This window comes from Echinops telfairi, unplaced genomic scaffold (assembly GCF_000313985.2).
Source record: "Echinops telfairi isolate 266 unplaced genomic scaffold, ASM31398v2 ScPeMD7_60;HRSCAF=208, whole genome shotgun sequence".
Taxonomy (NCBI): Eukaryota; Metazoa; Chordata; class Mammalia; order Afrosoricida; family Tenrecidae; genus Echinops; species Echinops telfairi.
This window is the reverse complement of record NW_022103958.1, coordinates 39973843-39995022: the sequence shown is the minus strand read 5'-3', so window position 1 is coordinate 39995022 and position 21180 is coordinate 39973843. Positions and strand designations below refer to the sequence as shown.

General features: G+C 51.9%; 1 protein-coding gene across 2 annotated transcripts in view; it reads left to right on the top strand.

Annotated features, from left to right (window-relative positions):
• The window catches only part of MICAL2 (microtubule associated monooxygenase, calponin and LIM domain containing 2), a 235169-nt gene that overhangs the window by 47793 nt on the left and 166196 nt on the right, over positions 1–21180 (top strand). For both annotated transcript variants that reach the window (XM_045290948.1, XM_004711613.2), the window contains exon 3: positions 312–665. In XM_045290948.1, coding sequence (XP_045146883.1) covers positions 402–665 — 264 coding nt within the window. In that variant the 5' untranslated portion in view covers positions 312–401. The remainder of the gene's footprint in view (positions 1–311; positions 666–21180) is intronic.

Sequence of the window (21180 nt, the reverse complement as noted above, 5' to 3'; positions counted from 1 at the left end):
TGTTTTTGTTAGTGCTTTTATTAGCTACTATTTCCAGAACCATCTGCTCATCCCAAGATGGCCACGTCATGTTGGCCTCTGCTAGCGCATGGCTCTGGACAGCCTGTGGTTCTCTTCAGCCGGAGGGAAGAGTGGGCTGTGGGGGAGACAAAGGGATTGCCGGCAAGGATGGTTGCCAAGTTAGAAGGTGCAGCCGGGTGTTTTCTAGAGGCGCTTGGTGATTTCGTTTCTGCAAGGATTTTATTTTTTACCTCTCAGCAGCCTACTCTTTTGCCCTTGAAGCTCACTTCTGTCTCCATTTACCTTCCCAGGGCTGACGTTTCCGCAGGTTCTCCACCACCACCGCTGCCAAGTTCTCTCCTCTCTCCAGACCACTGCTCCGCACGGGGGGCTCTGGAGACATGGCAGAAAATGGAGACGAGAAACAGACTCAGGCTGGGCAGATTTTTCAAAACTTTGTCCAGGCCACCACATGCAAAGGTACCCTCCAGGCCTTCAACATCCTCACGAGACACCTGGACCTCGACCCTCTGGACCACAGGAACTTCTATTCCAAACTCAAGTCCAAGGTGACCAGCTGGAAGGCCAAAGCCCTGTGGCACAAGTTGGACAAGCGTGGGTCCCACAAAGAATATAAGCGAGGGAAGTCATGCACAAACACCAAGGTAAACGGGAACCCCCCCCCAGAGATTTCTTACCCATCCAGGGGTGCAGGCTGACTTGTTGGGGTGTCAGGAACCTGTTGCCATGCCGCCGTCCTGGGTCTCTTCAGAGACGTGGGTGGGAGGGAGTGCGTGTCGTTGGGTTTGGCTCGGCTGAATTCAACATTCAGCGGAGTCTGCTTCCTCGGTTCGTACATGCACATCCTCTCCTGGCTGGAAGTTTCCGCCGTGTTGCGATGGCCCCAGCAGTTCTCCACACGCCAGGTTGGGGGGGGGGGGTCAGGCAAAAGCTGGGCGTCATCCCACTCCCGCTCCTATTCTAACTACCATTGACGCCTCTAGGATCCACCATTCATTGTATTGTATATGTGCATGTGTGTGGGGTTAAAGGGAAGAGGGAACCCCACAAAACATCACAGGTTCGGTAGGCGTAATTATACAGCGATAAGTAGAGATTATAGTAAAGTCATAGAGAGCATGAGAGTTAAAGGATGGAGTCAAGTAATGGAGTCAGACGCAATTCATGGTAGCATTGCTCACCTCAGCTAGGCTTGATGGTCCTCGTGGAGGGGGCTTAGCCGTCAGAGAAGAAGCCGCTGCTTCGTCCTCCTTAACCACCTTCTCCACCCTCGGCCAGCCACCCTCAGCCAGCCACCCCTTGGGAACAGCCCCTCTTGAGAAGCAGCTCTCCTTATTTATTGCTAACCATGCATCATATTACTTTAGGGGGATACATCACAGCATCATGCATCACAGAGAGGGGCAGTACAATTCATCCTTGAACAGGTTTGATCATTCTGGGGTCTCATACAATAAAGCAGGCAATTACTATCCTGGGAGGCATGCAAGCCCCCTGATAGCAGACAACAACCTACGTCATAGAGAGGGGTTGTAACATAGGCAATACAAGCAATAGGAGGGGGATGACCTAGGGGTGAATGTGCAATAGTAAGAGGAGGGAATAGGGGGGTCATGTGTGGCAAGATAGTAACCTAAGCTTAGTCATCTTAGAGTGGTCCCGGGCTTGCCTATGGGCACTGCTTCGAGGGAACAATAACAGAAAGGAATGGGCCTATTTGTTGTGGGATAAGCAGTGGCGTCTGCTTGATCTAGACAGCTGATACCTCTCAGTGAGAATGACTCCCAATCCATTCTTGATGGTTGATGTTAGGGAGAATAACCTCTGACCTACTTTCGCTGCCTAGTGAACAATTATTTTCAAGCTAAATCTGGCATATATTTTGGGGAGACAACTTAAGAGAAATCCTTCTGTTCCTCACACATGTGCACCCAGTGCCCAGCACCCAGATGTTCCTTCTATGTTCATCGTCTCAATAGACAGTGGTGCTGGTACCTTTGTGCTATCTTAGAGATGTGAAAACTGAGTGGCTAATTAACTTGCCTGAGGTCACACAACGACAGTGTAATTTTGATCTATCTGGTTCCAGAGCGTAAGCCCGAAATTCTATAGAGAGGCATAATTAGGGAGTAGTGTTCCTCTGGGAGCAAAGCTTTCAGAAGGATTCACCGGGCTTTTAATGAAATGGCTGGTAAGCACGTCTTTACTGCTTTCCCCTCTCTCTCACCTCTGCGCTCTCCCCTCCCCGTACCCAGGATACACCTCCCTGCCCGGACCACAGTGGCAGTTAACGTTGCCCCGGGGAAGGGGACGCGTCCCCCCAGGCATTTGGCCATAGACAGCATCAGTGAGCCCAGGGCTGCCGAATGCCTCCCACCTCTCGGTCTCTGACATGCCCACCGCGGATTGGTCAGCTAGAAGTCAAGGCTCTGGGATTGGTCAGCTAGAAGTCAAGGCTCTGGGACCCTCGGGGGCTGTCAGCCTTGGCGGGGCTCCAGGCTGTGTGTTTAGGTTAAAATCGAGCGTGCTGCATTTAGACTTCGCAGGAGGCAGCTCTGGCGGAGCCCATGGAATTCCGGTCGGTGCCAATCCCAGGACAAGAGGCCTGACTCTCCTTGGCAATCGGGACTGTTGTGGGTTTGTTGTGGTGATGAGGAGCCGTTGAATCCCCCATGGGATACAGCTGCTTTCCATTACCCTGGGGAGACCACTGCCAAGCTCCTCCAAGCCTGGGGTGTGCCAACTGTACGGGGCATGGGAGGGGCATCCCGTGAGGCTGGAGCAGACCCACCACTTTAGCCATGCACACCCGCCACCCGGGCACCACCTGCATTTGGCCTGCCGAGCTGCGGCCTTGGCTGAGGAGATGGCATGTGAGAGGAAAAGAGCGGGCACGTGAGGACTGCTCTCCCCCACGCCTCCCTTCCTAGTTGTGTTGGCTGTATTGTTCAGAGTCCACCGGGCAGCTCTTCAGAGCTAGAGGAAGGAGAAGCTCTTCGACTTCCGAGGATCCCCCTTCTCAGTAATTGCATTTGGTGGCTTCCTTGTAACATTTCTGGGGCCTGTAGATGTCAGATTGTTGCCGGCTGCCCAGGGGCCCTGGGAGAGCCTGCCACTGTTACAGCCAAAGACAGAGGCAAGATGGGGTCAACAATGCTAAGTTTACTTCTGCAGGCACTGACAGAAGGAACCGGTTGGGTGTGCTGCCTCCCAGCTGCTTCCTAATTCAGTCAAACTCAAGTAAGTTATGTACCTTAAACTATGTGACAAGAAACAGGGTTAGCAATAGCCCCGGGAGGTAATTAGCAGGTTTTACAATGATCACAGGGCTTTCAAGCAATGGGACAAAAGGGAGCAAGCTTCAAAGGAAACAGTTCATATTTTCCCAAGGGGTGATCAGACCTTCAATTGATATCTTTATTTCTCCAGGGGCTCTTGACCAGTACTGCAACCGCCCCCCTCCCCCAAGCCTTTCCTGAATTAGAATATCGTTGACTAATTAACAGGTTTTGCAGTAGACCCTGACCTTGAATAACTAATAGGCTTAAAGGGGGCTATTACATCCTGGTTCTGTTTTAACAAACTAAATCTCAACACACCAAATCCCCTAACAACTAAGTTACATTTCCAGTGTTTGAGCAATGGCAGGCTAACTCTTTCATTAGAGCCCCTGCTCTGTTATATAATGTCATTACCCCAGACAGGGCACACTTCTGGTTGTTGAGGGACCCCCTGGGTGGTTTGCAGGCAGCTTTCCAGGGGGTCAGGTAGCAGAGAGATGGAAGGGAAGGTTGGCCTCTGAACAGTTGTCTCTCAGAATCACAGCTGGCTGACACACCTGTCTAGCCAGCATCCATTTCATGAGCGTGGCCTGTGGTTGGCAGGTCCTCACTCCTCGCTCCCCCGCTCGCCCCTCCCCAAGCTGCAGAGGGAAAGAAAGCATCTCGAGTTAGTGATGCTGAGTCTGAGTGCTTCTTGCCCATGTGTTCTTAAACCTTTCTTAGGAGGAGGAGCAAACCCGACTGTGGTCCCTCGGAGAGGAGGGTGTGTTTGAAGATGCTTTGCGTGTTGAGTTGTGACTGTTCATGAGGCCCGTTCAGCCGCACGTTTCAGAAATCCAACTCAAACAATCCTAATGGAGCAGGGAAATCATTAACTTGTATCAACAACAAAGTGCAGACTCGCACAACTCCCCTCCTCCCACCCATCCCAGACTGCTCCGACCTGAGTCAGCACAGCTTGTTCCCTCGGGTTGGCTACTAGCTTCTATTTTGTATCTTTATGATCCTATGAACTCCAAGGCTAGCATCTTCCTTTTCTAGCTCAATGTGGGAGGGAAATGTGTCAATAAGGAAGGATTGTGAATGGCCTCCCTCTGGGCCATTTATTGGCGGCCAAGGCTAGAAGAACAGTGACTGTGAATGGCAGCCATCTCCAGCATCACATGATCAACAGGAGGAAGAGCGGCCCCCAAGGACATTATGGCGTGGGACAGATCAACAGCAGGGTCTGTCTCCATAGTGACTGCTCATAGTGATGGTATGGGTCCTCTCTATATGGGACTGACTCATGTGTGAATGGCTAATGCCCACCTCTAGCAGGCTGGTGTTTTGTACCTCTTAGTGTGAACTAAGCAAAAGACTCACAGAGGTGGGTCCTCCCTTGCTTCAAATGTGAACTGGCCCTGCCTTGCTCAAACACCGCATTTGACTCTACACTGGCGTACTAGTTTACCCTGAGCACATGGTTGATCCTTAATGAGAAAACATACATACACAAGCAGGTGTGTCAGGTTCCAGGCACACAGTCAAGCTCCATTATGATGAGTGTTTGACTGCTAGCCAAGGTCGGCGGTTCAAACCCACCAGCGGCTCCTCTGAAGAAAGTTGAGGTTGTCTGGTCCTATAAAGATTGACAACCTCTCTATAAAGGTCGCTGTGAGTCGGAATCGACTCGATGGCAGTAGGTGGCAGAGTTTGAGTAAATAGGATTCAGCTAGCATCTATGCTTATGGGGTCCCATCTCTGTACCATCTAGAGTGGGCTTGGGCTGCAGCAATGAACACACAAGGACCCCTCACAATAATCAAATGTGCTATAGCACTCTGCTGCTTATGTGCACGTGTGTCTGGGGGGCGGTCCCAGGACTTTCGTGGAGAAGAGGGGCCTGGTGGAGGTGCTGGGAGCAGACAGCGTGATCTGAAGGCCTCTAGACTCCAGAGCAGGGATCCTCAAACTACGGCCCGTGGGCCACATTTGGCTCACCGAGGACATTTATCCGGCCCGCCGGGTGTTTTTGCCACCACTGCCTGTCCTACTTAGCAGCCGACTCGTCCAGTGTGCATAGGAATTTGTTCATAGTTTTTTTTAAAACTATAGTCCGGCTCTCCAACTCTGAGGGACAGTGAACTGGCCCCCTGTTTAAAAAGTTTGAGGACCCCTGCTCTAGAGGGTGGCTCAGTTGTCAGTTGCTTACTCTAACTTGGCATCATTTCTTAGTAGCAATGATTACTTATCAGGGTTTTGTTAGGGACTTAATGATCCTCTCTCTGGGTGTGGTTCTGTTTGTCTAAGAACTGAGTGAACCAGGAATCAAGCCACTGGCAGTCCTTCCAGACTGGCATTGGCTTTGCAGTAGAGCAACACCTGAGTCAAATATCACACCCAATTGAGTTATGTTGCTGGTGTCAACAGCCCAGAAGGATCTGCATCCCCCAGTTTGGTACGGGAACTGTTGTCCGCACACAGCCATGGCCCTTTATGCTGGCTGTTACTTTAAAGGAAAGAAGTGATGCTTGTGAGGTGTTCAGAATACTGCTGAGCACACAGTAAGCAATCAGGAAGCCTTTCACCACGATGATGATTAAATTCCCAGCTGGTGATGTGACAGAGGTGTGTGCACTGTTCTGCCCGAGTGCGGGAAGCCAAGCAACTAACGTGACTGAGGTAGTCTGGGACTGCTTCCCGGAGGAGGAGGTATGAGTTAGGGCTTGGCAGCTGAATAGGAATTTACTTTGAGAGCTGAGGCAACACAGGCAGAGAGATTCTAGGAGGAGTGCATTTGCTTGTGTAGTGAGAATACAAGCATGTGTTGGAGGAGATGAGAGCCAGGGAGAGCAGGATGGGTGGATGAATGGATGGATGGATGGACAGCCTGGGAGGAAAAAATCCATAGCCAGAGCCCACTGACCACAAGCCCTCTGCGGCCTCACCCCGAGATCATTCCACGAGGCTGCCTGCCATCACAGGGCACCATTACGGACCATCACGGCCATACAGCACGTTTGCAGGAAAGGGTTCACCAACTCGTAAGCCACCAGCAGAAGTGACGCCAGCCTATAGGACTAGAACTCTGGCATCCTCCTGTCAGGGGGCAATGTCTGCCGCCTGGGAGTGTCCAGTAGGGCCACCCCACATGCCGTGCTTCTGATGGGGAGCGACCCTTGCCCCTGTTTGCCCCAGCAGAGGCTTTCCACTGGTAGGTGGTGGAGCTCGGGCTCATCCGTGGGACCCAGCTTAGCCTGTGGCTCCCAAGCTTCATCAAAAAAAGCCCAGTGGGGAAGCCGGGAGGGAGAGTCGGCAGGGGGACAGGGTGAAGCCAGGCGGAAGGCTGCTATCTCTTATCCCGGATAAACGTATCTGGCATTCCAGACCTCTGAAATCACTACCTCTACAGGCCTCCAAGCCGGCTCTGCAGTGCCCCAGAGGCATGTCAAGTACCGTGCTGTGGTCATAGCTGATAGAGCCCAGGCTGGCCTCTGGGGTGTGACCAGTACCAGACGAATACAAAGTTTCACACACTCCGGTCGTCTGGGTTGGCTCACTCACCTGACAGGGCTTTGCTGGCAGCTCTCCATCTGACAAGCTTCCCAGTCGGGCTGTGTTCAAGACCACACTTGTCATCGCAGCCTCGTGGAGTGCGACTGGGGGCTGAAGCGTGTACGTGCGTGTGCGTGCATGTGTGCAAGACACTGAGTGCCGCAGGCTCGGCTGGAAGAAGCTCTGTTTCCAACGGAGTGAAGCCGAGATGAACTGCACTTTCTTTTTTTGGCTGTTTTCATAGGAAGTGGCTGATCAGACCCACTGCAGCTCATTTTATGAATATATTTTTAAACATGAGGGTTTGGGTCCCCTCCCCATCTTTTAAAGACAAAATGAATTGGTTTTCTTTTATGAAACTCTTTCATGCATGACATGCTCATGGTAAAAATAGATAAAGAAGATAAGATTCAAAATATGTACTGTGAAAAGTAGGCTGTTCTCCCCAGAAGCCCGGCTCCCCTCCCGAGAAGCAACTACCCTGCTGTTTCCTGGAAGTCCCCACAGGTGTAGCAGGTCTGTGCAGGTGTGTGTCCCCTCATTACTATTGTTGACTTTGCTGTCGCAGCGACAGTAACCCTGCCTCTACGAGGAATGTAGGTGATTGTGCTCATTCAGGTGGCAGCCATCCTTCCTGCCCTTTCTAGGTCATTCTACCACCGCTACCATACCCTCAATGCCCCTAAGCAGCCGCTGTGCTCCGCATTCCCACCCCCATAACTCACCACCTTCATTTCCCCCAAATCATTGGCTTATTCTTGCAAGACTAATACATGCCCTTCTAAAACCAAAAACCCAAACACACTGTCTTCTAGTTGCTTCTGATCCATAGTGACCTGTAGGACAGAGTAGAACTGCTTCTGTGGGTTTCTGAGACGAACTCTTTTTTTTTTTTTTTTTCAAACCAAAAGCCTTACATTATTTATTGTTAGACTTGATGAGGAAGCAAAAAAAACTGGAATAAATCAGATTTGCCAATAAAAGATCATTTGATCAGATGGGGACAAAAGTCTTAATGCAACACAACATGATTTGAGACTGGGAAAATGCGGTCATGTGTGCCATCCCTCAGGGGGCTCCTTACAGACCCAGCTTGGTTCTTCTCCAATGTCTTCTCTTGGAGTTGTACCTGATTTTATTACCGGTTTTCATTCGAATCCATTGGGGAATGGGCCGATTCTGTTTCTGTTTCTTGGCCAGGAATCTCTTGATCCTAAAAGTCTTATGAGATGACATGGTGAAGTCGGAGCAACACCACGCTGAGGATGGCAGAGACACTCGAGACTAACTCTTTACAGGAGAAAAAAGCCTCATCTAGCTTCCTCCTAGAGGCTGGTAGTTTTGAACTATTGACCTTGTGGTTGGCAGCCCAGCGAGTAACCCACTACTGACTTATTTCTCTCAGCCCGAAGTTTTCCAAGTCTATCCCAATGGCAACATGCCTGTGCTCCTATTCCATTGTGGGCACGTGCCACCATTCATCTGTAGCTATCCTTATTTTTTTATGAAAAAAAAATAGTGTATGCACTTGTGTATGCTTCCCCCACCCGGCCTCCCTGAAACACCCCCACACACACCTGCCTTGACTATTGTTTCAAATTGTTCTGTGGAGCTCTGGCCCTTTGATTGTTTTCTCGGCTTTTTACAGTCTTCCACATTCCAGCTACATTGTAACTTTCCCTGCTGCCTTGGTGGTTCCCGATTGCCATTTTCAACAGCGCTGCAATGCGCTTCCTTGTGCACACTTACCTGTACACAGCTGAAAGCATGTGTCTCGGTCTAAATTGTTAAAATGTCTGATTCCAAAGCTAGGTGCACTGTGTTTAAATGATTACAGGCACTGCCAAGTTCTCCTCCCTGGAGCTGCCTCCCCTTGGCACGCCCATAGCAAAAGGGAGCGAGAGGGCTGGCCAGGAAGAGGCACCTATGGAAGAGAGGCCGAAGCAGGAAGCTGCCTCCTCTGATTTCCTTGGCCTGTGGCAGGGCAGCCTTGGGCTAGACTCCGCATCCTGGCTCTGAGGCTGGGTGGTCTTGAATGGGGCCACTGGATCTAGAACAGCTGAGCAGGAAGACAGTGAGGATGCTGCCACCTTACAGATTACAGCCTTGGAAACCCTCTGGGGGGCCGCTGGGCTCTGTCTGGTGATAGCATTGCGGAGAAGACAAGGAGTTTCTTAGCGCTCCCTGAGCATCCTCTGCCGCTGGCCCTGCGCTCAGGAGCACAGCTTGGCCTGGGGGCTGTCTCCCACCCCCTGCTCTTGGAGCTCTCAGAGAGGACCAGGGAGTGGGCCAGGCAGCGTTTGAGGCCAAAGGGCTGGGCTTCCTTTGTGTTGGAGCAAGAAGGAAGCCTCCTGCACCAGGATTGCAGGAAGTGTTAGGGAATCTCTGGCCACCAGCACCCACACACATGCGTGCTCGTGGGCAGGGCGAAAGGAAGCAAAGCCATGTAGCACTCTGCCGCCCCGACTGCAGAGAAGCCCTCGCTCTCCTTTGCCCTGCGCGGTGCAATCCGAGCTTTTAAACCCACCCTGTCAACGCTGTACCTTTGAGGTCGGCGTAGGCCCTACTAGGAGACTTTCCCACTTGAAGGGAGTCTGTCTGTCTACTGGGTAAGGACCTGGTTGAGTTCAGTCTCCCGCCCAGAGCAGGTCTTGAGCAGCTCCCGGGCCCCACTCTCTCCCGACCCTCCGACCCGTCTGCAAGGGTTGCTTTCAGCGGCAAGGACCTGAACAGCTGACTACAGAGGCCAGAATGAGGACGGGCTGTATTACTCTCTTTGCCTTATTTTGTTCCGGTGTTGGGAGAGGTGGTAGTTAGAAATTCAATGGCGATTGTGTGAGAGTCTGCGGGCCAGTGCTCGCAGAGTCACATAGCTAGTGTAAAAGTTTTTGATAAGTCATGTTAAAAAGCATTCCAAGAAAGGGTAGGATCATGTTAATGTGTTTTATTTAACCTCACGTCTTCAAATCAGAGTTTACTTTTTTAAACCCCCATATTAAGGCCATGAAATCTCATGTATGTGTGTGTGTGTGTGTGTGTGTGTGTGTGTGTGTGTTAAGCTTACAGCACACCTCAATCCAGACTCGCCAGACTTCAAGGGCTCCATCGCCATACATGTGACTAGTGGCTGCCATATTAGTGCACTTCCCCCAGGCTTGTCACCTTGTCACCCCAAGGCAGCTGTTCAGCTCCAGCATCACATCTTCCTTCCAAGGCAGGGAGCAGGGGAAGGGAATGCCCTAGCTATAGGCATCTCCTTTTTACGGAAACAGAAGCACTCCCAGGAGCATCATCAAACACGAGCTCCAGTTTTTAATCGATTCCTTCTGATTTCTTAGCTCCTAGAACATGTCTAATACATAGGCGTGTCCCATGGGGACTTGTCAAAAGCAGGTGGCAAGTGGGGGCTTGGACTGTAAAATGTCTATTAGCAGCCAGCACCTGGGAAGAGCTGGGGTGAAGAAGCCAGACTGGGAAGAGGAAAAGGTCAGACTGGTATGGAGGAAGTGCCCACCAAACCTTGGCCAGGTTAGATAAAGTGGTCAGCCGTTATACCACCCGTTATATTCCGAGTTCCAGAGGCAGCTGTTCCCAGCAGGGATGTGACTTTGACCTCTGACCCCGAAGGAGCTGCTAGCTGTCTGTCAGTTGCACTCTCGGCAGCAGGCCAGCGACTCCTTCCTTGAAGGGAGGTCTGCGGGATGCAGCCCTTCGTACCTGCCCTTCCTACCTGAGTGGCTGGCTCAGGAAGCGACCTCACCTGTCACTGGAGTGTTCAGCCTCAGTGGGTTTAGCCGACTGGCCTCGGTGCTATTAGAGAGCCATCGAGTTGGCTCCAACTCCCGTCCACCCCAGTGTCCAGCAGAACGAAACGCTGCCCAGTCCTGGGCCATCCTCCCAATTGTTCTTATGTCAGAGCCCAGGATGGCGGCCAGTGTGTCCATCCACTTGCCAAGGAGGGCCTTCCTCTTTTTGCACTGTCCCTCTGCTTTGCCAAACACGGTGTCCTTCTCCAGGGACGGGTCTCTCCCGACAGCGTGCCCAAAGTACGGGAGATGATGTCTCATCATGCTTGCCTCTCAGGAGCAACTCTGGCTGTTCCTCTTCCGAGACGGATTTGTTTGTTCTTTGGGCAGTCTGTGGTCCTCTCCGCCAGCACCGTAATTCAAATGCATCGATGCCACCCCACAGGGTGACTGTGGTCAACTGGTAAGAATGGGCTCTTCTGTCTCTCCATCCTCAAAAGGAAACAGGTGGCGTGGGTTTTGTTTTGACTCTGTTTGGGAGCAATCTCTCCACCCACTGAAAATCCTCCTCCCCTGCTGTCACCAACCAATCAACAAGACTCTTCAGAGATATAAATAATAGAAACCAACGACTCAGAGCAGAAACGAGGATCAACGTCTCGGAACAACAACTGCTTCTACCCTGAGACTTGACAAACTAGAGGGTGGCCAGCTACCATGATGACCCACTCTAATTGGGCCGCAGTCGATGGCCCTGGTAGAATGTAGAACGGAATCTCAGTCATGAGAGCAAACCAACCCCCCCCAATACAAACAAACAAACAAACAACATCAACAACAGAGAGAAGAAAATCAGACTTACTACATTGGTTGAGACTGGAGGCCCCAAGACGGTTGTCCTAAGATCCTCATGACACCTTGACCCCCAATTAATCCAGAAGCCCTTGTGGCTACATAACAGAATGCCCATCACTCGTAAATGCTGTGCTCCTCAAAAAGGGGACAAGCCCCTCTGGGAGAAGGGCTTCACAACGTTTGTGGACCATTCCATCCTCGTTTGAGGCCTGTTTCCACACTCTCTTTGAATGAGACCAAATGGTTAGCGATTACTGTCAAGCAGTGGTCAGGCTGCCAGGAGGCGGGCACGCGACTAGGTTGATGGAAATGAAGCCACAGGAAGTCTTCATGATACATACTGTGAGCATGCTCCCACGGGAAGTCGCCATCACACGTACGGCGAGAAAGCTCACGCACCGTGAAGAACGTAACTAGTGGCACCCAGCAACATGTCTAGAAATTGTTGAACGACCACATGTGCCCTCGCTGAGCACACGAGACTATTTTAAAGAGAGAGAGAGAGAGAGAAACAGAACGGGGACAAGCTTTCACCAAAACCTTGTACATGGGAACTGTGAAGTGGGGAGCTTGTCCTCTTGGGTCCATTCTCCAGGGGAGAGCTGTCGAAACCAAGGGAGCTACCCAGGAACATGTATTGGTGTCGCAATCTGAGTCCAGGGGAAATGTCATTGATGCGTCCAACCACAGGGCTGGCGTGACTGATGTGGACCCATCATTCTAAACATTCTGAGGGTCTGCTGCATTCCAGGCGTGGGGGATACAGCAGTTAGGAAATGAGACGCCATCCTTGTCCTCTTGGCTTGTACATCCTAGTCGATGTGAGACAATTAGTAACTGTACATCGTGTGTGTGTGTGTGTGTGTGTGTGTGTGTGTGTGTGAGAGAGAGAGAGAGAGAGAGAGAGAGAGAGAGAGAGAGGTGGGTAATCTTTGCTCTCTAAGGTTAGGCTAACTCTGGCCAACATGATTTAAGGACTTCTTGGAAGAAAAACAGCCTCCTGAATGTCCACAGCGCTGAACCTGACCCCAGCAGTCTACTCATCGCCTCACTCACTGATTCGGTCAAACATTTTGTGTCTGCTGGCTGAGCAGGTGAGGGAGGTGCAGGTGGTAGGACTGTTGATGTGTCTGAGATGGGAAGCTCGGAGCAGAGACCTGGAACAAGGGAACAGGCAGCATGGGGTATTGGCAGGAAGAGGATGCCGGACAAAGGGAACAACAGCTGGCCCAGTGTCTCTGACAGGGGCGTGTGCTCCTGAGTCCTGGAAACACCAGGCTGCCGCATGGCCGCAGGGGAAGGAGCTGGCCTGGGTGGTAAGGGATGGGCTCACCGCAGAGAGGGTGAGAGGCCTAGGCCATGTACCAAGTCGAGGAACATGACCTTTATGGAGCTGGGATGTTCCAGGAAGCTTTTTCCGCAGACAATGACAGGTCCTGACCGTCTCATGGGAAGAACTAAAAAGCTTAAGAGATGAAACAGGGACATAGACTGGGACCTCTAAGTAACTATCTGTGAGTTACTGCCTCAGGTCTGAAGTCCGTAGCTGTTAGGCCTCGGACTCATTGCGCTCTGGAGGAGATGGTGCTGCACCTCCTATCAGGAAAGGAAGGGCAGGGGGAGGTCCGCCTTGCAGCCCAAGGTTGGGGTAAAACTGGCCACTCTAAGTTAAGAAAAAAATTCTCAGAAGAGAAAAACTCCCCCGGATCTCCACAGCACTTAATACCATCCCAGGGTAATCGCCAAAAACTCCGTCTATGAACCCAAGTCCTGGCAATCCTATAGAACAGAGTTCTACTGTATAGAACTGCTGTGCATATCCAAGCTTGTAATGCTTTACAGGAACAGAAAGCCTCATAGTCCTCCGATAGAGTGGCTGGTGGGTTGGAACAGCTGACCTTGTAGTTAGCAGCCCAACTTGTAACCTGGTTGCTTGGATTGCTGGTGAAGTGCCGGTTCTCTGTGCTGGCCACCAGGTATAAGGATGAGGACAGAAAACAAGGCCCCTACCTTTATGGAGTTTTCAGTCCAGTGAGAAGAGAACATAGGGAAGCATTTTAAAAATAATCCTTATAACCATCAAGGCAGTGCTGACTCATAGTGACCCCCTAGTGAGTTTCTGATCAGGGGTCCTCAAACTACGGCCCTCGGGCCACATGCGGCCCGCCAAGGACATTTATCCGGCCCGCCGGGTGTTTTTGCCCTGTATGTTTTTTTAATTCAAAATAAGGTATGTGCAGTGTGCATAGGAATTTGTTCATAGTTTTTTTTAAAAACTATAGTCCAGCCCTCCAACGGGTCTGAGGGACAGTGAACTGGCCCCCTGTTTAGAAGGTTTGAGGACCCCTGCTCTAACTGTTGACAGGAGTAGAAAGTCTAGTCTTTCTCCTGGAGAGCTGCTGCTGGTCTTGAACTACCGCCCATGCTGATTGCAGCCCCAACATGCAACCCCTGCACCATCAGGGCTGCCTGGTGTGCCAAGAAGGAAGTAAACAAGGTGTGTGGTAGAACTGGAGGAGGAGACACAACTCTAGGCTGGGGTCAGCAGTGTCCTCTGGGTGGGGCTCTAAGCCGAGGTCTCCAGGTGAGAGCTGGTGGATCCAAGCGGACCGCAAGTAGAAAGGCCCTGGGGTGGAAAGCTCTCGGTTAGAGAAGCCAAAGGGGACCGAGAGAGACATGAGCCAGGGGAGGCGTGGGACCAGGCCAGCACGTGAGGGCGAAGGTAGGCAGGAGCCTCAGAGCACCTGTCAGGTGCGCCTGTGTAAAGAGTGTGGGCTTTAATGCAGGACCTCTCTTTGATACCTGCTTCACAGTTTACCAACTCTGGGACCTGGTCGCTTTGAGCCTGTTTCTTGATCTGTGAAACAGGCCTGGTGATCGCAGCTGCTCCCTCAGGGGTTGGGACGAAGGTTATGTGAGAAGATGCACATAAAGCATTTAAAGGGCCTGGCAGCTGTTCATCGCCCCCGTCTCCTTCTTGAAATGATTTTATTGGCTGTTGTGACGCGGCGTTAACGTGACCTATTTTTGAAGTTGACAGGTTCGTTCTCCTTTTCCCCAACACACACTCGGTTTCCCCTCAAGGACTTCTCTCTCGATCTCTGCGGGGTGTGCTTTCTCAGGGTGGGGGGAGTCCCAGCTCCACTCAGCTGTCTCCCCTGTGGACATAATGTTCCATAGTGATGTCTCTGGCTCGTGCGTCTTTGGGAGCCAGGACCCCATCTCTGTGTCTCCTAGACATCCTTAGTGTGCACACAGGTCGCACCCCTAACCAACCTAAACACTGGCAGTTCACACTCACCCCGTGACACCGCAGCAGGAAGCCGCAATGTACTTCCATAAAGACAACCCCGGAGAGAACGCTAGGGAGAGTTCTTGAACACACAGTGACGCTGAGTCAGAACTGACTCAGCAGCAGTAGGTGGCGTGTGTGTGTGTGTGTGTGTGTGTGTGTGTGTGTGTGTGTGTGTGAGACATCATTAGGATGCCCCTCTGATCACATCAAACCACACCCACCATCTTCTTTCCCAAACCGGCTTCTCTTCCTGTTTTCCTCCACGCTCCAAAGACTCAGATGCCCACCTCCTTTCAGCCACCCTCACCCCATCTGTTGTCAAGTCCTCTTGCGGCTCCCTTTCCTGTTTTTGTTTTGTTTCGTTTATTCAGAGCAGTCCCCTTCACTCCATTCCCACCATGCCTGCTTGGGTTGACCAGCTGGACTCTCATCCCAGACAGCACAATTGCCGCTCTCTGACTCTCCAGGCCTTCCCCATCCCTCCAGCTCAGCCCGGGGTCCCTGCAGAGCCGTCTTTGAAGCACAGCTCTGATTGGGACTCTGCTCAACCTCAGCATGTCCCTCGAGCGCCTGTGGATTAAAGTGCCAACCCCAGCCTGGCCTGGCGCCCTGTCCAGTCTGCCCATCTCCTGCCTGCCTTCCCCAGCTTGTCTCCCAGGCTGCCCTCTCCCACGCTGCATTCCAGCCTCACTCTCAGCCTCTGCACCCTTCCCGCCACTTCCTACTGAACGCCCCCTCTCCTCACAGAGTCCCATTCCCAGGGTTGGCCTAGCAGTTTGCCACCCACCACCCCCTCTCTCTAGCCACAGATCCTCCCCACCCAACCCTGGCCCCAGGGTCCTGCACACCCTAGAGTCCTGGTGTGCAGTGGTTAAGCAACCAGCAGCTCAACAAGACGGTGATGGTTCCCCTGGAGAAAAGGCCTGAGGAGACTGACTCCCGTGAAGAGTCCAGCCAAGGAACCCTCGGGCAGCTCTCCCCCATCATGCAGCATCGCTAGGGGGCAGAATGGACTTGTTCTCCCTGTAGAATTCTCAGCACCCCCCCTGGCCTGGCCTCCCCCACCCTCAAAAGGGACTCTGGGCAGAGGGCGGCCTGGCACTGTGAAGTACAGGAGCAGAGCCCGACTCGGTGGTGGTGGTTCCAGGCGATGAGCCTCTGGAGGCAGCATCTTCGTGCTGCAGGGCAGCCTTGTGATACATCCATCCTAGCCACTCCGCTCCCTGCCCTCAGGCCCTCGATTTCCCTCGTCCCTCCCCCTTTAAATAGGCGTCCATCCCACTTCTCACCAAAGCACTCATTGTAAGCTCTTTCTTCCCACCGCTCAACCAAATTCCACCTCTCAACCAAACGACGCCCTCTGCAGCTGCCACTGCAACCAAATTCCACCTCTCAACCAAACGACGCCCTCTGCAGCTGCCACTGCGTTTCCAGGTCCTGGAGGGTGTGGACCTTTGTGCCCCCCTCTGCTTTGCCTCCTTCAGCTGTTTGATGTGGCAGGCCGCTGACCCCCCAATGAAGGGTGTGGCATGTCCTGGGGAGAGGGTGGGCTCTGCTGCTCCGCAGGGAAGTGTGAGCCTGAGCATTGCTGCTGTCCTGTGCCATGAAGCTGATGCCAACCCTGGCCACCCTGTGGATGGAGTAGGATCACCCCGAGAGTTGCTTGGGAATAGCCATCAGGTCTTTTCGTCTGAGGAGCCGCCAACTTTTTGGTTAACAGCTGAGTGCTTAACCGTGGTGCCACTGAGGTTCCTGAGTATTAGCCGGTCTAAAACCTCCCGCTATGTTAATGTCTTCTCGGAAGGGAGATTCTCCGCAAAGGCTACCATTAACCTGGACTCTGTTGCTGCTGAAGTCAGTGACCGGTGTGGCTGAGGCAGATTTGTGATGCCTCCTTGTGCCCCAATAGGCTCCTGTTTTGGCCGGGGGCTCTTGATCATCCTGAATGACTTAAGTCATTAAAGTTTAGCAGCCAATCACAGGTAAATTAAGTGTTTCAGCTTACAAAGCAGTTCTGCATCTCGAATCTCTTTTCCTTTAAAACAGCGGTTCTCAACCTGGGGGGTCGAACGACCCTTTCACAGGGGTCACCCAATTCATAACAGTAGCAACGAAAATAATTTTATGGTGGAGGGGTCCCCACAACACGAGGAAGGGGTCACGGCATTAGGAAGGTTGAGAACCACTGCTTTAAGAGAATTGTGTTGAGCTCAAAAGGACTGGGATAACTAGCTTTATCGATCAAGAAATCCCAGTCCTCAAGAGACTCCAGAGACTTGCCTGCAATGGGTCAATGCTAGAAGGCAAGAAGCTTCCCACCTGGGGTCCCAGAAGCCCAGGGCCTTGGCCTTTGTTGGAAGACTTCTGCCCTCTGCAGGGACTCTTGGAAATACGGGGCTTCAAGCAGTTCGTAAGGAGCCTGGGTGGCGTACTGGTTCCTCGCTGGGCTGCTAACGCAAGGTCAGCAGCTGAAACCATGAGCCACTCGGTGGGAGGAAGATGAGGCTCTACTTCTGGAAGGAATCACCGTGTTGGAAACCTACGGGGCAGCTATGAGTCAAAATCAACTTCAAGGCAGTGAATTTGGGGTATTGGTCTTCAAGCAGCTTGTGGGAGAACCCATCATCTTTATTTCTGCCCCCCGTGGCTTTATGGAGCCCCCTTATGGGCCAAATTCTTCAGGTTTCCGACCTCACCATTTCTTGGCCACGTAGTGATGGGTGGCAGGGATACAGAAAGGACCCAGATATTATTTTTTACCCTTTATTTTCAAAAGAAACTCTGTGTGGTAGACTTTAGATAGACAGCAGCATTATTTCATTTTAATGCACTTAATATTTTAGAGTTCCTCATTGAGCATTGGCTTATTCAGAAGTTCTCTGTGAACTTTCTGGAACCGTGAGGCTGTTTCTAATGGATTTAGTAGTTGGGAATTTGGGGCTTAAGGATCCCTCTTAGATAAGGTGACCAGATTTTAACATCGGTAAAGTGGGACACCATTGATAAAACTCATATCCTGGCGAACTAGCCACATGGCAGTTGAAAACTGTATACCTTAGCTTGTCGTGCATTCTTTCCAAAAATTGGGACTTTTGAAAAATGCCGCAGGGCAAATTGTTAAAAATCGGGATTGTTCCGCCAAAAGCGGGATGTCTGGTCACCTTACTTAGAGCTTTACCATTTGTCACGAGGGTAGCATTTATCAGCTTCAGCCTCAAATTTGTTTTGTTTGCACTGATTGAAAAGTCACACCTGGAAGTGGTTCGTTTCAAGTGCGGTTGTTTGTTTGTGACAGCTTGCCTTGCAGCCCCTCTGATTACTGTCATCCAGAAGCAGGAACCTGCCGTGGATAGGCCTGTCTCACGTCCTTAAGATTCAGCCTCAAAACCAACATTTTCTGATCCGTAAAATTGCCAGAAGAAGGCAGCTCCTAGCACAATCACTACGGGTTTGGTAGGCGCAATTGTACAGCGATAATAAGTAAATATTATAGTAAAGTTATAGAGAGCATGAGAGATAAGAGATATATAGAAATAAATGGAGTCAGACACATTTCATGGTAGCATGCTCACCTCAGCCCCGCTTGGTAATCCATGTGGAGGGAGTCCGAACTTTAATGCTCCCCAAGCTTTTATACTCTCTGGGGACATTGGGGACGAGCAAGCCCCCACACTACAGGTGAAGACATACGTCACAGGAAAGGGTTGTGCTACAGGTATTACAGTGATGGGAGGGGGTGATTTAGGGACATATGTGCTATGGAAGGAGGAGGGATTGGGGGTGTACATGCGGCAAGATAGGCGGATCCTAGATTTCTGGTAGCAGCTTAACTTGATTTTGGGTCTCCATAGGAACCATTATCAGTTGGGTGTGAACTCCGCCCATGGGAACCAAACTAATGGCCTTAGGCTCCAGAGAGAGGTAACCCATTGTCTCTAGCATCAGGGAGCAGGCCCACCCCCCATGGTGGGATGAGATAGCAGTCTGGCAGCAAGTATCTGACTTCCCCACACACATAAAATGAAGGTAATATTACTCCCTTCGAAGAAGGGAGTGAGCCTAGCGAGGAGCCTGCGACCTTGTCAGCCTGCAGTACACGGTGGCCTTCCTGTCCTCTCTGCAGGTTCAAGGAGAGGGTTGATGATTGTCCCTCCCCGGAGCTGGGATTCATCCCATCCCTTTTCTGGTCCAGGAATTTTTAACCTTCAGAGGTCTGTGAAGGTCTGTGGATGGGGGAAAGTCTCTTATTTTCACCAACTTCTAACTAAAATCCGACGAGGAAGATCATGCACCTGGGGTGACTTGGCCACCAATGGGAGCCGCAGGCCCGTTCTCTTCATCCCAGGAGCAATGGCAGATGCCTCCGTACCTGGTTTCCCCTGGTGGCTGTTTGGAAATTGATGGCCACAGTAAGGCCTTGTTCTCTGAAAGCCATGGTCCTGAGAGGACGGCATCCCGCTTTCCTGGCTTGACAGAGTGCCAACATACAATTGGCTAAGGTCTAATGTACCCGGAGCGGGGACTGGGATCAAGAGCCAGGCGAGGCCTCCCTGTGCGCCCTGCCGGGGCCTGGGGTTGAATCTCTGCTCCTCTATAACCTTGAGCCAGTGACTTTACCAGCAGGAACTCCAACTTCCTAGTCTGTGAAGCAGCAATTGTTAAATGACTTACCAACACACACACACACACACACACACACACACACACACACACACCCCTAGTGCACAGGAACTTCTTCCAACAGTCAAGTCTTCCTCCCTCCCTCGTCTACTTGGTGGCCCATAAATAAGGCTGAGTTCTGCTGCATGACCTCCCTGTGGCCTCTCTGAGGTGGAGGCCTTTTCCTGGAGGGGGATCCAATTCAGCCCCTCCACGGACTTCTGTTTCTGGAGCCGCGGAGAAAGTCAGGCTCTCAGCCGTCCACTGTGGCTCTCCCTGGCTCACCTCCACTCTCAGCTCAGCGCTGGGGAAGGCAGGGCTGCCCTCCTGCTCCCTGGAGTGCCTCTGGCCTAACATGCTCAAAGAACACTCACGAAGCTTGCATGCGGACCAGCCAAGGAGACCAGTGAACCCATGCGTTGTGCTGGGCAGCCCGGAGGCCCATGTCCACTCTCACCATTTCTGCTTCTGCACATGTGGTTTCCAGCCAGCTGGTTCTTAGATGGAAAACATGTAGCCTATTGTTGCCCCAGTGGAAAGGTGCTAAAATGACGGCATGCGTCCTTTGTACAGGAAATTAGGGAAATTAGCAGGCAGTGGGGGGAGGAGATGGCCCCATGCCATCATGAAGCCATTTCCTGGCTCTTTATTGGGTGAGTCAATTAAGGACTGAAGCAGAAGGGCGTTGTGGTGACCCGGCACAGGAGGAGATGTAGTGTGTTTTGTTGTTGTTTTTCTGACCGTCTAACTGTCCCGGGCCTTGGTCTGGGAACCGTGTTCCATTTCAAGTCACTGGTCACGGAAGTGATGGCTAGACTGGCCTGATGGGCATGCCTTGGGGACCAAGACCATCCGCCCGTGCTCTGCCTGGCCTCCTCCTGCCCCGCCCAGACATAGGGCCTGGACACTAGCCAGCCGGCGCCCAGGGCGGCCTGTCCAGACTCCTCACAGGCCTGCAAGAAGGCGTGCGGTGGGAGACCCACTCCCCAGAGGGAGCCGGGCCTGCAGGGGCTGATGGGGGGCCTTGTGCCCTGACCATCGCTGCAAGTTTAAAGGATGGGGACTGTTGAGATGGGGCTGTCCTTGCCCCAGGATGGAGGAGAGGAAGGGCCGCCAGGGACGCCACCCACCTTGGCTCTCAGGTCATCCTGCCTAGAAGTGAGCCAGCAGTGTGAGTTTGAGGCTATCACCACCAGGCTGGCCCTGTGCCTTTCTCTACCACTGGGCGTGTGGTGTCACTTAAGCCATCTGTGCCTTGGTGTCCTCAGTGCTTATCGGACTGGGGCGACGGTGAGGGCTGAATAAATTGGTATGTGCCTGGCATTTTGTCATTACTACCCTTTGGGAGCATAAAAGGAATCGTGACAGCTGACCCCTCCCCTGTGAGCTGCTCCGTGGCCTCCCTCTGTCCCCTCATGGCTAAGTAAGGCAGTTGCACACACGGTTAGGTACTGGATGATGACGACCAGTTGAAAGGTTGGCAATTCTTTTTTTTTTTTTAATTATTTTACTGGGGGCTCATACAACTCTTATCACAACCCATACATATGTCAATTGTGTAAAGCACACTTACACATTTGTTGCCCTCATCATTCTCAAAACATTTGGGCTCTTGGAATCAGTTCCTTGTATTTCTTTTTTTCCCCCTCCCTCACTACTCCCCCCTCCCTCATGAACCCTTGATAATTTATAAATTATTATTTTATCATATCTTACACTGCCCGATGTCTCCCTTCACCCACTTTTCTGTTGTCCATACCCCAGGGAGGAGGTTATATGTAGATCC